Here is a 14,905-nt window from a genome sequence, read left to right as displayed (position 1 = left end):
ATCCCCCACACCACCATAAACCAGAGCTGAGTGGTGCTCTGATGATGACGATGATGACAGAGAGAGAGAGAGAGGGAGAGAGAAAAGAAGAGAGGGAGAGAGAAAAAGAGAAAAACTAGATACTGTGTTATAGGCAGCCTGAGTTATATAAGAGGCCAGATATTTAACTTGATTTCAGAGTCAAACATAAAGGTCTTCTGGACAGCTTGGTGCTTAGTGTTCTTCACATTTATGTTGCTATTTATTTGCGCACAACCACAAGAAAAATGGCATCACCCTACTTTTCTCCCAACGATTTAGAAGTACTTTCTATAATTCAATAATACACTTACAAGACAGGAAAGGCAGAACCTATAACTGTCATAGCTTGGCAGCAGGCACAGAAAATTGGAAGATGTGCTCAAGAGCAGGTGCTTTATTAAGCCGCCTGAGAAAACAGTGCCACCAACCAGCAGGCACCACTTGCCTCAGAGGAATGTCTACCCCAAACTCTCCCCTCCGCTTAAATCTGTGAAGGGCCTGCTCTTCCTTCTACTAAAAATTGTGTACATTGAAGCAAGACGGAGCCCTAACGGGACATGTCTCACTGACTTGTCACTTACCCATGCCTGTTTAACTTCTTCAGAAACCTCAGTGTCATCATCCTGAAAAGGAAGGAGGAAGAAAAACAAGAGGACCATGATTACAGTAATCCTTGAAAGCAACAGCATCTTGGTATTTTAAACACAGGGAGTCAGAACTAATTGCAGCCCGGTTACTGCTGCTTTTAACAGCCACCAGACGCAGGTAGCTTAGTAACAGTACCTGTAGTCAAGAAAGTCAAATGAGCCATAGATGGAAAAGAATTGTCTTTAAGGAAGCCTACCTATCTCATCTTTGCCTACTTACCAGTATATTTGGTCACAGAATAATGACATACTTTTATCTAAAGAGTAGTTTCTAACAGATGACTATTGCTGTTATATTTCTTATCTCACTAAAAGTGTCAATGGTAATCAGAAATCTCTTTCTTATTGGCCATTTGAATGGCTTTTCAAATGCCACTAACAAGGTTGAGTGAGAAGAGCACAATACAAGGGTGAACTGAAGTACTGAATATATGCTTATAGTTAGCAAGCCAAAGTGCATTTGTTTTATTGGAAAGTCAAAGCAATCTTTAAAAACATGGCTGTGACAGCAGGGCAACAGGGGATTACTGCTAACTGGTTATAGGGTTTCTGTTGGGGTGACAGAGAATAAGTGGAAACTGATAGTTGTTTCACAATGGTATGACTGTATTTAGTGCCACTGAATTGTACACTTAAAACAGTTTGAATGGCATGTATTTATGTTATGTATTATTGATATTTTACCACAATAAAGCATTTAAGAATTTAAACAACTAGGGGGTCAGACTGTGGCACACCAGGTTAAGCGCACACAGTATGAAACTTAAGGACTTGCACAAGGGTTCCAGTTAGAGCCCTTGGCATGTGCAGGGGGTCGCTTCACAAACAGTGAAGCAGGTCTGCAGGTGTCTGTCTTCCTCTCCCATGCTCTATCTTCCCCATCCCTCTCAATTTCTCTCCATCCTATCCAAAAAGGCTGGAGGAGCAGTACAGGATTTGTAGTGCAGACACCAAGCCCCAGCAATAATCCTGGAGGAAAAAAAACTTAAACAACTAAAAACAATTCACTGTTGGTCATTTTCCCTTCAAAACAATAATACCGAACTGGATGACCTTGTATTACTTACAGATCTTGAGTTCCTTGAAATTCTTACAGTGATCCTAAATTATTTAGTTAGAATCTCCACTTAATAGTGGGACTATTGAGATGTTGGTTGACTAACTTCATGACTTTAGGTAGTACTAGGGAGGAGTCTGAAAATTCGACAAGTGTATTCACTTTCATATTTATATTGTTGTAAATTTCGAGTTTTTATTCTTTACTGACTAAATACTTGGCACTGTCCTAGGCACGAATAGTCAGTGTGAACATACCCAATACATTCCACAGCAGTGGAGTCTTTTTTTAATCTTTTTTTTTTTTAAGCTGAGGTAACATAGTTTACAAGGTGGCATGTTTTAGAGGTACAATTTCTGATATGGATTGCCGCAAACCCTCCATCAAAGAACCACGATCCCTCCACCAAAGCCTACCTGTGCCTATTTTGATTTCCTTCCTACCTTGGTGACCCGAGTTTCACAATCAGAGTCTAAGGGTTTGTTTTCATTTGACTTTGTCTGTTTCTTTATATCCCACTTAAAAATGCATGTAAGTCCAAAGCTCTACCAGCTGAGACATCATCTCATCTGCCAATATCCCACTTAAAAATGAATCTTCTTTTTCCTAAATAATATTTAACCATCAGCAAGATTCAGGGCCTCATGTAAGACTGGGTGTTTTTTTATTTATTCATTTTTTTTTTTTTGCTTGTGTATGTTTTCCTTTCTCTCGCGCTCTTTAAATCAGCACACACAAAAAATAGCATTCTGGAATTGGCATGTTGCACCAAAGTAAAAGACTCTGGGGTGGGTAGGGGGGAGAATACAGGTCCAAAAAGGATGACAGAGGACCTAGTGGGGATTGTATTATTATATGGTAAACTGGGAAATGTTATGCATGTATAAACTATTGTATTTACTGTCAAATGTAAAACATTAATTCCCCAATAAAGAAATTAAAAAAAAAAGCATTCCAGGGTAAAGTGACATATCTCATCACAGACCGGTCCACTTACATCCTTTGTCCAAAAATTGATGCCTGTGCCTCTTCTTCGTTCCTTGGGCCTCCTTCTTTCACGAATGGATAGCCTATTAGAGGACTGATCATCCAAATCTGCTTCTTCACTCTCTGATGAGAAGAAAACAAGGTATAGAATTTAAGAATCTTGGGCCTGCAAACTAGGGAGGGCTGCATTGTCTGAAACCTTACCTACCATTTTTGTCCATTTCCTTGGCAGTGTTTGTGGCGGTCTCTGAACTCTCAGATTCAGGGACTGAAGATCTCCCTGTCTGAAGCAGGTGGGAACTGGTATAGAGAGATCTTGATGCAGAAGGAGACACTGGAGATGTAGGCTTGTCTGGTTCAGCTGAGACCCTTAGGCGGCGACAGACTGGCTAGAAATGGTCCACAGGATGAGATGAGAAATCAACTCCAACCAAAGGATAACGGGTTTATTTAAAATGGACTTTTCTTATACTAAGAGTTTTAATAGGAGTAGATGCTCAATACATAGCTATTAAAGTTAGAACTGAACTAAAGTAAGTTAATCATCCAGAAAGGAAAACCTTCTGAGTTGCTACTTTTGACAATGCTATTATGTTGATAGCAGCCCAAGAAAAAGACCCAAGGACAATGAGTAGTATGTACCTATCTACCTATCCCCTTTCCTTTCCTTCTTCCTCCTTCCTTTATTTATTTCTCTGTCTCTCACTCTCTCTCTCCTCTCACTCTCTCTCTTTCCTTTAATGAAAAATTAATTTGATTTTGGAATAACATGGAACAAATGACTTTTTTTTTAAGATGGAGGCTAAAAGGCATAGTTCACACTGGAAAATTAAAAGCTCAGAAATATGTAGGACTGATATGAAAATAGAGATCAAATATGGACATTCTATCAATTTCTCAACCCCCCTGTAAGTAGGCTTACTGCATTTTTTAAAGTATCTTCATTTTTTCCACTGGACTTTATATTTCCTGAGAATTAAGGCAGATAAAAATTGACAGTAAGCACTAACTTGGGTTAACTGAAGAGGCAGAGATAGAGAAATTCTTACTACACATACAGGAAACTTTCATGTGGAGGAGATTACTAACATCCTTTGAATTCTTTTAGTCATGTAATCTGTCAGATACTGGAGCAGTCAGAAAAGTAAAAATATTTTTTTTGTCTGGTTTGGTGCCAGTCCCTACAAAGCCACTGCTCCTGGCAGCCATTTTTTTCTTCTCTTTCTTTCTCTCTTTTTTTCTATTTTATTCGATAGGATAGAGAGAAATTGAGAGGGGGGGGGGAGAGACAGAGACCCAACTGCAAACTGGCTTCACCACTCGTGAAGCATCCCTGCTGCAGGTGGGGAGTGAGGGTTCGAACCTGAATCCTTGTGCAGGTCTCTGCACATAGTACTATGTGTGCTTAACCAAGTGTGCCATTGCCCAGCCTTGAGATGTATTTTTCTATGTTCTTGTATATAAAAATGCATTATGACTTTTTCAACAGCCCAACAGTAGCTCACAGAGATAAATAGTGTTTTCTACAAGTTGTCCACTGTAAAGTAGCAAAGCACTTAAATTATCCACAGGAGATTCTCCACATCAATCACCCTGTTTATAGCATAGTAGATGACATACACACACGCACACACACCCAACTCAAGCTCACCTCTACATCCAGACCCCTGCCTCTGAGCTGTCGGCCCTCCCCAGATTCCTTTGTAGGGACTGCTGAGGGCTCATGCTTCTCCGCGCTCCCCTCAAGGCCTTCAGAGCCCGTGGGCTTCTGGCTGGGCTGCTCCTGAGCTTGTCGCTCTGCCCTGGACCGGCTGAAAGTCCTCTCTGCTTCTTGAAGATCTGTTAGAGTTACACCCTGAGGAAAAATCACAGGGTCAGAGAAAATTCACTCTCATCACAGAATAACTTTTTTGGTTTGTTTATCTATCTATCTATCTATCTATTTATTTATTTATGAGAAAGATAAGAGGATAGAGAGAGAGGAAGAACCAGACATTACTCTGGTACATGTGCCGCCAGGGATTGAACTCAGGACCTCATGGTTGAGAATCCAGTGCTTTATCCACTGTACCACCTCCCAGAATAACTCTTGATGGATGAACAGGTAAGTGTTCTAAGAGGTCTTATAGTATCAGACCAAGCTCTTAAAATGCGTGAAGCCATTTCAAGCAATATATGATTAAAAAAAAAAAGGGGGGGGACCGGGTGGTGGCACACCTGGTTGAGTACACATGTTATAGTGCTCAAGGACCTGGGTTCAAGCCCCGGTCCCCACCTGCAGGGGGAAAGCTTTGCAAGTGATGAAGCAGGGCTGCAGGTGTCTCTCTCTTTCCTATCTATCTCCCCTACCCTCTCGTTCTGGTTGTCTCTATGCAATAAATAAAGATAATAAATTAAAAAAAAAAAAGAATAGACACCTCAGTGAGCAAGGAACCCAGACTGAAGTGTAGTTACTGCTCAAATTATCTTAACACAAGCTTTCCTAAATTAAATTCCAGAAAATAGTTCCATGAACAGCAATGCATGCTTTTTGCAGATATACTTATTCAGACCAATACCTGTCAACATCTTTATTTGAAAGCTCCCCATCCTCCAAAAAAGTAAATGGCACGAACAGATATTCTCATGTAGCAGGTACTATGAAAAGTTAATTTTACTCACAGAAAGAAAAAACGAGGCTCAGAAAAGTGAAAATCCAGATGCTAGCATGATGCCAACCAGACTTCCCTGGAAAGACAACCCCACCAATGTGTCCTGGAGCTCTGCTTCCCCGGAGCCCTTCCCCACTAGGGAAAGAGAGAGACAGGCTGGGAGTATGGATCGACCTGTCAACGCCCATGCTCAGTGGGGAAGCAATAAGAAGCCAGACTTTCCACCTTCTGCATCCCACAATGATCCTGGGTCCATACTCCCAGTGGGTTAAAGAATAGGAAAGCTATCAGGGGAGTTCTGGTGGTGGGAATCGAGTGGAGTTGTGCTCCTCTTATCCTATGGTTTACTCAATGTTTCCTTTTTAAAAATAAAAAATTTAATAATTAAAAAAAAAGAAAAGTGAAAATCCAGAACTAGGTTAGAATATTTCCCACCCCTCCCAAAACAAACAAAACAAAACAACAACCAAAAAAACCCCTCATAAACCCAAGTCAAAACTAGCTCTCCTCTGATATCATGCCTCAAGTAATCTCTAGGAATTACACAAAGATTCTAACAATTAATGTTTCCCCTCAGACTTATAGGACCAGCAGGATAGAAGAAAATCAAATCATGTAAACAAGGAATTAGGAAGAGAGTGAGCTGATTCTAATTCATAGTAGTTATGCACTCAAGTCCTCAGAATCAAAAGGAAGTTCCCAAGCTGGAATGCAAATGAGTAAATACTACATCTACAACTTGCTTTAAAGGGAGAAAAAAAAATCATTTATTCACTTCTTTTTCACTTATTCTTTTAAAGAAATGTTAAAAGGGGCAGGGACTAGATGATGGCACACACAGCTGGGCACACATGTCACCATACACAATGAACTGGGCTCACGCCCCTCATCCCCATCTGCATGGGGGAAGAAGCTTCACCACGAGTGGTGAAGCAATACTGCAGGGTGTGTGTGTGTGTGTGTGTGTGTGTGTGTGTGTGTGTGTGTCCAGTCTCTATCTCCCTAATCTCCCTCAATTTGGTCTCTATCAATAAAAATAAAAAAAAATATGACATCTAAGAGTGGTGGATATATTATACGGGCACTGATCCCCACTGGTAAACCTAGTGGCAAAAGACAAAACAACAACAAAAAGAAACTGTTAAGTGTCTTTACGAACTGAAACTACAGGGGCAGATGAAATGACTTTTATAATCAAGAAAACTCAAAAATTATTTTTTAAGGTGGCCAGGGAATGAACCAAAGGCATCACACAGGAATAAGACTAGAGCGGCTACTTGGCTCAAGTACAGAATAGGGTAGAATTTGAATAGAACAGATTCCCAGACCACAGATCTTTCGCGCTAATGCAAAAGGGATGGATAAAATGGAATATAAGTATTAAGGCAAAAACCTATGACCAAGCAAATTCTACTTCTGGGTATGTGCCCCAAATAACCAAAACACCACCTCATAAGAGATAATCTGGGAGGTTGGGTGGTAGCACAGTGGGTTAAGGACCGGCTTAAGTATCCTGGTTTGAGCCCCTAGCTCCTCACCTGCACGGGAGTCGCTTCACAGGCGGTGAAGCAGGTCTTCAGGTGTCTACCTTTCTCTCCCCCCCTGTCTTCCCCTCCTCTCTCCATTTCTCTGTGTCCTATCCAACAACAACATCAATAACTACAACAACAATAAAAAAACAAGAGCAACAAAAGGGAAAATAAATGAATAAAGAGATAATCTGTACATCATACTCATAGCAGTGCAATTTACAGTAATCAGAAGGCCAAATTGTGAATAATCCCAGTGTCCACTAGTAGATGAACAGATAAAGAAAATGTGGTACTCGGTCATGTGTCAATTACAGATGAATTGTATGTTTTGGGAAATATGTTGTTGGACAAGTCTCTTGATGTGGCTGTTTGGAGTAGGTGGAATAACTTACCACACATTTAAGCTTTATGGTATTCTCTGTAGTCACCACTAACTAAATACAGTCTACCACTTGACTAAACATAACTAAGCAGTGTGTATCTGTCTACATATGATAAAATACTATTCAGCCTTACAAAAGGAAAAAATGATTGGCACATACTACCACATGGGAGTACTCTGAAGACATTAGGCTGAAATGAAATAAGTCAGTCAAAACATGGCAAGTACTGTCTGATTCCACTTGTATAAGGAAACTGAATTAGATTCACAAAGACAAAAAGAATGGTGGGGGGGGGTGTTTTACCATTTAGTGGGGATGGAGTTTCAATGTGGGAAGATGACAAGTGTTCTGGAGAAGAGTAATGATGATGGCTGCAAAATAATGAGAACATACTTCATGCTACTGAAGTGGATGTGTAAAAACGGTCGCGACGGTAAATTTTATGCTATGCATACCACGTTTGTTACGTATGCCTCACTACAATTAGACAAGATGGAACCCAAGATCATGGTTTCGTCTAAGTCCTCACGGAGGTTCCTTTTTTTCTCACCGGGGTTACTGCTGAAGCTTGGTATCTGCACAGTGAATCCACTGCCCCCTTCAGTCATTTTCTCCTTTCTCTCTTCTTTGCCTTTCCCTTTTCTCTTTTCTTTTCTTTCTTTTTTTACTTGATAGAACAGAGAGAAACTGAGAGGGGAGGGGAGGATAGAGAGGGAGAAAAAGAGAGAGATACCTGCAGCACTGCTTGACTGCTTGTGAAGCATCACTCTTGTAGGTGGGAACAGGGGGCTTGAACCCGGGTCCCTGCACATGGTAATAATGTACACTCAACTGGATACATCTCCACCCAGCCCTGAGGTTACATTCTAATAGGGGAAACAGACAAATAATTATCAAGCAAACTAAAGGTTATTATATAGGGAGGAAACCTGGCCTAATTTGAATGGTCAGGGGGAGACATCTAAGGTATTTCTGCTGTTCTCTCTAATATCCCTTTTTAGTCCTCAGTTTTCCTAGATGACTCGTATAGCATTTAAGATTGTTGCATGTCACCTTTTTACTAGAAAGTGGCTTTTCATTCCTTGATAGTCACTGCTATTTCCTGGTTACCTTTGCCCTTCACATGGCTTTGCATTATGCTCCAGCTACTTTCCCCTGCGCCTCCTTACATCACACCGGTTCATGGCTTCTCTCATTTTCTCTCACTGTCATCTCAATCTGTGATTGTGCCTTTGTTATTTCCAGCATGGATTACTGTAACAGCTTCCTTGCAGGTCTTCTTGCTTCTGGGTTTGATAAATGTAATTCTGCCCATGACTTCCATTAGTTTTCTGAGTAGTGACTTTTACAAAACATGGTGTAGATTATATCAAATGCTTCCTTACCTTAATAGTTCCCTTAGGGAATTTTTTTTTCTTTTAAAATAACATCTTCATTGAACTATAACTATCATAAGATCTACCCTTGTAAGGTAAATAATTCAATGATTTTTGATATAATCCCAGAGCTGTGCAGCTTTCTCCATTACCTAAATCTCAGTGCGTCTTCATCACCTCAAAAGGAACCCCCAAATCCATTAGGGGGTTCATCCTCACAGCCTTCTCCTTTCTCTGTAACCTCCTAACATCCATGGGTCGACTTTCTATGTTTCCAGATTTGCTTATTGTGGTTACTTTCAGATAAATATAATCATGTCTGGTTTCTTTTACTCCACATAATGTTTTCTTAAGATTTATTCATGTCATTCATAGCATTAGGATGCATCAATACTTTGTTTCTTTTTATCATCAAATTAATAGTCCAAGGCACAGCTTGCCACACAAGCTAAATTCCGTTTTTTGAAGCCCATGGCTCAACCCTACAGAAAGTTACAATGTATTGTAGTGGCCCATGTAACAAGTACACTCTGGCCAGAGATCACACTGAAACTGGGATTTTGGCTATTGGGATTTTGGCAATGTTGCTACAATGTTATATGTGCATTTTTTAAGTGTGATTGTGTATTCTGATTTCTTTTGATATGTACCTAAGAGCTGGGCCACATGACAACTCCATGTTTGACATTTCAAGGTACTACCAAACTATAATCTTCTCAGGATTCATTAAAAAAAGAAACCTTTATTTATTGACTTATTTGTGGTGGTGGTGGTGGAGGTAGGGATGGGGGAAGAGAACAGAGCACTTGCTAGAATTGGATCTCAGGCCTCAGGCTTATATATCATATAATCTACTCAATGGATTATCTTCCTGGCCTCTTTTTATATTTATTTATTTGATAAGACAGAGAGATATTGAGAGGGGAAGGGAAGATAGATTGAAAGAAAGATCTCCAGACCTGCTTCACTGCTCGTGAAGCTTCCCCCTGCAAATGAGGAGAAGGGGACTTGAAGCTGGGTCCTTGTGCACTCAACCAGGCAAGCCCAGTCTTTTCTGGCCTCTTTCGAGGAGTTTTAAGATGTGATCCCATAGTCACAAATGAATGATTACTCTTAGGTGGAAAGGAGAGAAACCAACTGTGAGGTAGGAGGAATAGAACTGAAAGTGGGTATTTGTCGCTATGAGCTCATTCGACGATAGGTAGTGTAAAATTTAATACAGAGCCAGTAGAGCAGCCCACTCGGATAGTGCACTGCTTTGCCATATAAAGGATCTAGGTTCGAGCCCAATCCCCACTACACTATAGGAAGTTTTAGTGCTGTGAACTCTTTCATTCTCCCTCTTAAAATAATAATAATAATGAAAGATTGAAACTTTGAATGCAGTGATTGGAAGAAGGCACTCTTCCATTTTTACCATTTTCAAATGTTACCTCCAATAGAAAGAAAGGCAGATAGACAAAGGACAGAGAAAAAGAGTTCACTTCACACTCACTTGAGTGGACCTTCGAGTCTGCCGAGCTTGTCTGGAGCGCGCTTTCCGTAAAGACTCTGCTTCTTCATCCCGTACAGGAGTCAGATATGACCTTGAGAGAAAAAAGGAATCACAGGTATGGGGCCTTTGTTGCATGCACTTACAGAATGACAAAATACTCCTGCATACTGAGTGATTTTTTTCCACTCTTGAGAATGAACTTAGCAAGGCAAGAGAGCAGCTATGGCCTCTTTAGGTTTATGTAGGTCTGTGACTGAATACTAGTGTGGCCATGGGAAAAAGTTTTTCGTAATATTCCCTTAGGTTTTGATTGGATTGTAAGATAGGAATAATTTTATCATCTCTATTTGAAGTCTTGGGATTAGATCAACTGTCTTCTTGAAGTCACAAAGTCTTTAGCCACAAGGTTTGCGGCATTGTTACTCTTCCAAGATTTCCCTCTCCCCTAGAGCTAGTTAGCTATATGTTTCTGGGTTGATATAAAATAAATTCTTTTTGGCCTGTCTGCAATACCCTTATCTGTGAATCCTTGTACATAGGACATAGTCCAAGGACTGACAAACTGTCTTATGAGATAATTAGCTACTTTGTAATCAATGGTGAGAGCATCATACGTGCTGTAAGACTTAACCTGAGTCCTCCCCTGTTTGACGCTAGCCAGTTAAGCTCTCATCTCTCATCAAGATAATTATAAAATGGAGAATTCTATTTAAAAGCCAGTTTTCCATTGGTGGATTTAATATGGAAACTTTAATTCTCTCACTATTGTAGAGAAAATAATTTTGTTCTTTCCTTGGAAGTCACAGTCGTTTCTCACTCTTCTGACTCTCCTGCTTCCAAGACAGCTTTTCTATACAACAACAACAACAACAACAACAACAACACACACTTATTCCACACAGCACAATGGTTCCTTAGCTTCATGTAGCTTCATGAAGGAAGACATTTCTTTTCCCAATTTTAGAAAAAAAAAAAAAAAGGAGTCAACAGATAGAGGTGTCTTTTATTCGACTTCTCCTGGTATTCACCAGTGTTTCAAATATGGGCATGACCAATGCTCTATCATGGGGAAAAATATGTGTTTTTTTGTTTGTTTGTTTTAATAATCTCAGAGGTGGTTATCTACATGCTATAAGGCTATTATGAACAAGCTATAAGTGATAACATTTTCCATTACAGGATTTAGTTTATTGTGATTGTCAGAATCCTATCAAGCTGGTTGTAGTTCATATTTTCTTTGGTATTTTAAAATTGGGGTTCTACTTTAAACCCTGTCATTACTTGCTTGACATTAAAAGAATAACTTAATCTCGTAGCTTATTTTTGTTTAATGATAACAGCTACGGTTTTAAAGATCTTATCTTGCTTTAAACCACAGTGTGCTCGTGCTTATGCTGTTTCTGAGAAAACAGCCTTTAAATCATCTTAAAACGTCTACTCACAAGTGTAGGACACACGCTAGATTCCATAGGCCACTTTGTTTAGAACTACCAAACTTTGTATGGTACGGAAAAGCTGTACACCTGCGTAGTTGAAGATGGGAGTTGCAGGTCACATGTGACTACTGAACATTTAAAATGGGGCCAGTGTGATAGGGGAACTGAATTTAAATACTCTGTAATTTTTAATTTGAACTTGGCTACTGGCTAACATACTAGGCAGCACAACTCCACAAATGATGAGACTCCAATTAAAATACATTTTTATCAAGCCCTCTCCTTATTACCCCCAGGCCAGATCCAACTCATATAATAATCCAAAAAGAAGTCTGCTGGAAACACAACTAGCCAGCTTAGTTTAAAAATAATTGGTTTTATGTTCTTCTCAAGGATAAAGTTATATTTTTGTTAATGTCTCTCAGAGACATTGTTAGCGGTGATTTTGCATTTTTTATATGTGGCTCTTATAAGTTGTAGGAGACAGTGCTGGGGCCCTTATTCTTAAGATATTTATAGATACAACAAATACGAACACGCTCACAAATAACAGCACACTTCAGGCTACTTTCTTCTCTAGTCACAGCATTTATATCCTGCAGTCGGTTCCCCGACGCCTTGCCCCATACCACCCCAATGTTCCCTCTGCCCCCTTTGACAAAGGAGCTCCAAGAAAACAGACTGTTACCTCCGTGTGCAGGCCTGCATAGCAGAATGAAGGTCAAGAGATGTGTGGAGACGAATAGCAAGAAAGGTAAGTGGCTGCTGGGAAAGACTGCAGTCTCAGCACCCGGTCTCCCTTGGAAACTAGCAAAGGCTTGTGCTGCCACTGCTATCCAGCAAGCCAGAGGCAAAGCTTGTAATTTGCTAAGAAGCCGCTACTAAAGAGGAGGAGGAGGAGAAGGAAGAGGAGGAGAAAGGGGGAGGAAGGCAAAATCTTGGGGCTTGGCAGAGCCAATGCTAATAGTTCCCAAAATACCATTCCATTAGATGCATATTTTAGATGCATATTTTATCCATTGTACCAAACCAATCAATACTACTTCTCATTCTATAGGGGAGGGTGGGGGAGGAGTCCTCCTTCATGAGAAAGAAGATAAAGCAAGAGATGCAGTGTTCTCACTGTGGATATTATTACATCTGCCCTTGGGCTATCCTAGTTGCTGCATCCATCCAAGTGAATTGTAAATACTGCCTCACTAGAGGCTCAGGCCTACCCAACTGGTAAATATCAACAGTGGTGAAGACAGAGATAAAAAAGAAGAAGAAAGAGAAGGAGGAGGAGGAGAAGAAGTAGTAGTACATGACTGACAAATACAGAGACCAATTTCAAATCTGGTACAAAAGGGTTAAAGCTAAATTAGAGAACGCACATGATGCAATTCTGTGTAGACATCAGACAGACTAAAAAAAAAACTATTATATATAGGTAACTTGCAAAATATCAACATCTGGAATATGTAAAGAATATATTATTATATAAAATATAAATATATAAATATAAATATATAAAATTAAATTATAAATATATAAAATTTAGAATATATTTAGAATATATATGGGTCCTGGGTCAGGCTGATGGGGTAAATAGTCAATGGTATTTATGTACTTTCCTCATGTTTGGGAGCTACTCTAAACTCTGACATCTTCCCAGACAAAACTTTCAGTCCTGCATGCTAGTTATTAGGCACAAGCAAAAATTACTTAAGTCATCGGCCCCTTGGAACATACCTAAAGTGGACTTCCTAGCTTCTTCCCACATGAAGACCCCTAATTACATCTGCTCTAGTCCTACCTTTGTATTTTGTTTATTAAACAATTTGTCCTGCTTTTTATCTTACCGCCTTTTAGCCACCAAGTTGTAGATGCTATCATGATGACATCCTGACTTCCCTGGGCAGACAACTTCACAAATGTGTCCTGGAACCCTACCTCTCTAGAGCCCCACCCTACTAGGGAAAGATGGAAACAGGCTGGGAGTATGGATCAACCTGCCAACCCATGTTCAGCGGAGAAGCAATTAAGAAGCTAGACCTGGGAGTCAGGCGGTAGTGCAGCGGGTTAAGCGCAGGTGGCGCAAAGCACAAGGACCGGTATAAGGATCCCGGGTTCAAGCCCCCAACTCCCCACCTGCAGGGGAGTCACTTCACAAGCGGTGAAGCAGGTCTGCGGGTGTCTATCTTTCTCTCCCCCTCTCTGTCTTCCCCCTCCTCTCTCCACTTCTCTCTGTCCTATCCAACAACAACGACATCAATAATAACCACAACAATAAAAAATTTAAAAAAAAGAAGCTAGACCTTCCACGTTCTGAACCCCATAAAGAATGCTGGTCCATACTCTCAGAGGGATAAAGAATAGAGAAGCTTCCAATGGAGGGGGTGGGACATGAAACTTTGGTGGTAGGAACTGTATGGAATTGTGCTCCTGTTACTTTATAATCTTGTGTAATTAAATCACTAATAAAAAAATCAGCATTGTATATAATCAGGGAATTTACAAAATAGGAAATCCAAAAAGGCCACCAAAAAAGTTCAGTTTTACTAGTAATAATGAAAATGAAACAAGGAGAAATTGCCTCATTTTTCTCAAAGCCTGCAAAAACAAAAACTATTTACATTATTAAGTAAAGCACAAGCTACAAACAACAGGAAATTCATACACTGCTGGCCAGAGTATATGTGCAGGAGCAAGCTGGGAAGCTCCAGATGAACCCGACTCTTTAGATCCCGAAATTCAACTGGAAATAAAGAATGATCTTGCACATTTGTATAAGAGAATATGGGTAAGAATGTACACAGCAGCATCATTAGTATTAAAAATACAGAAACGAGCTGATGACCATTAACCAAAAACAAAACAAACCAAAAACACATCCATAAGCAAACATGCTCTAAACATGACAATGAACAAATAAGGCCAGGGACATAACTCAGTGGTGCAGAACAGGACTTATAAGCCTGAGGCAGCAGGTTCAATCTCTGGTACCACATATGTTATTGCTGAGCGGAGCACTAGCTTCTCTCTCTCCCTCTCCCTCTCTTGGCAATAAAAACATCAATTATGGGAGTGGGTGGTGGCACACCTAGCTGCGCACACATAATGCACAAGGACCAGGGTTCAAGGCCCCACTCCCCACCTGCAAGGGGAAAACCTCACAAGTGGTGAAGCAGTGTTGCAGGTGTCTCTCTGACTTTCTCCCTCTCTATCTCACCCTACCGTCTCGATTTCTGGCTGTCTCTATCCAATGAATGAAAAAAGTTAATTAAAAAATTTTTTTTAATCAACTACATAAATTTTAAATAGAGAACAAACAAAATGTT

The 14,905-nt window shown here is 40.2% G+C and overlaps 1 protein-coding gene across 14 annotated transcripts in view; it reads right to left on the bottom strand.

Moving 5' to 3' along the window:
* Positions 1-14,905, bottom strand: part of PPP1R12B (protein phosphatase 1 regulatory subunit 12B) — a 235,403-nt gene that overhangs the window by 91,129 nt on the left and 129,369 nt on the right. For all 14 annotated transcript variants that reach the window (XM_060178566.1, XM_060178576.1, XM_060178571.1 and 11 more), the window contains 5 exons: positions 10,150-10,240; positions 4,364-4,567; positions 2,921-3,101; positions 2,723-2,835; positions 603-644 (listed from right to left, as the gene is read on the bottom strand). In XM_060178566.1, coding sequence (XP_060034549.1) covers positions 603-644; positions 2,723-2,835; positions 2,921-3,101; positions 4,364-4,567; positions 10,150-10,240 — 631 coding nt within the window. The remainder of the gene's footprint in view (positions 1-602; positions 645-2,722; positions 2,836-2,920; positions 3,102-4,363; positions 4,568-10,149; positions 10,241-14,905) is intronic.

Source organism: Erinaceus europaeus, chromosome 19 (assembly GCF_950295315.1).
Source record: "Erinaceus europaeus chromosome 19, mEriEur2.1, whole genome shotgun sequence".
Taxonomy (NCBI): Eukaryota; Metazoa; Chordata; class Mammalia; order Eulipotyphla; family Erinaceidae; genus Erinaceus; species Erinaceus europaeus.
This window is presented reverse-complemented; position numbering and strand designations above follow the sequence as displayed.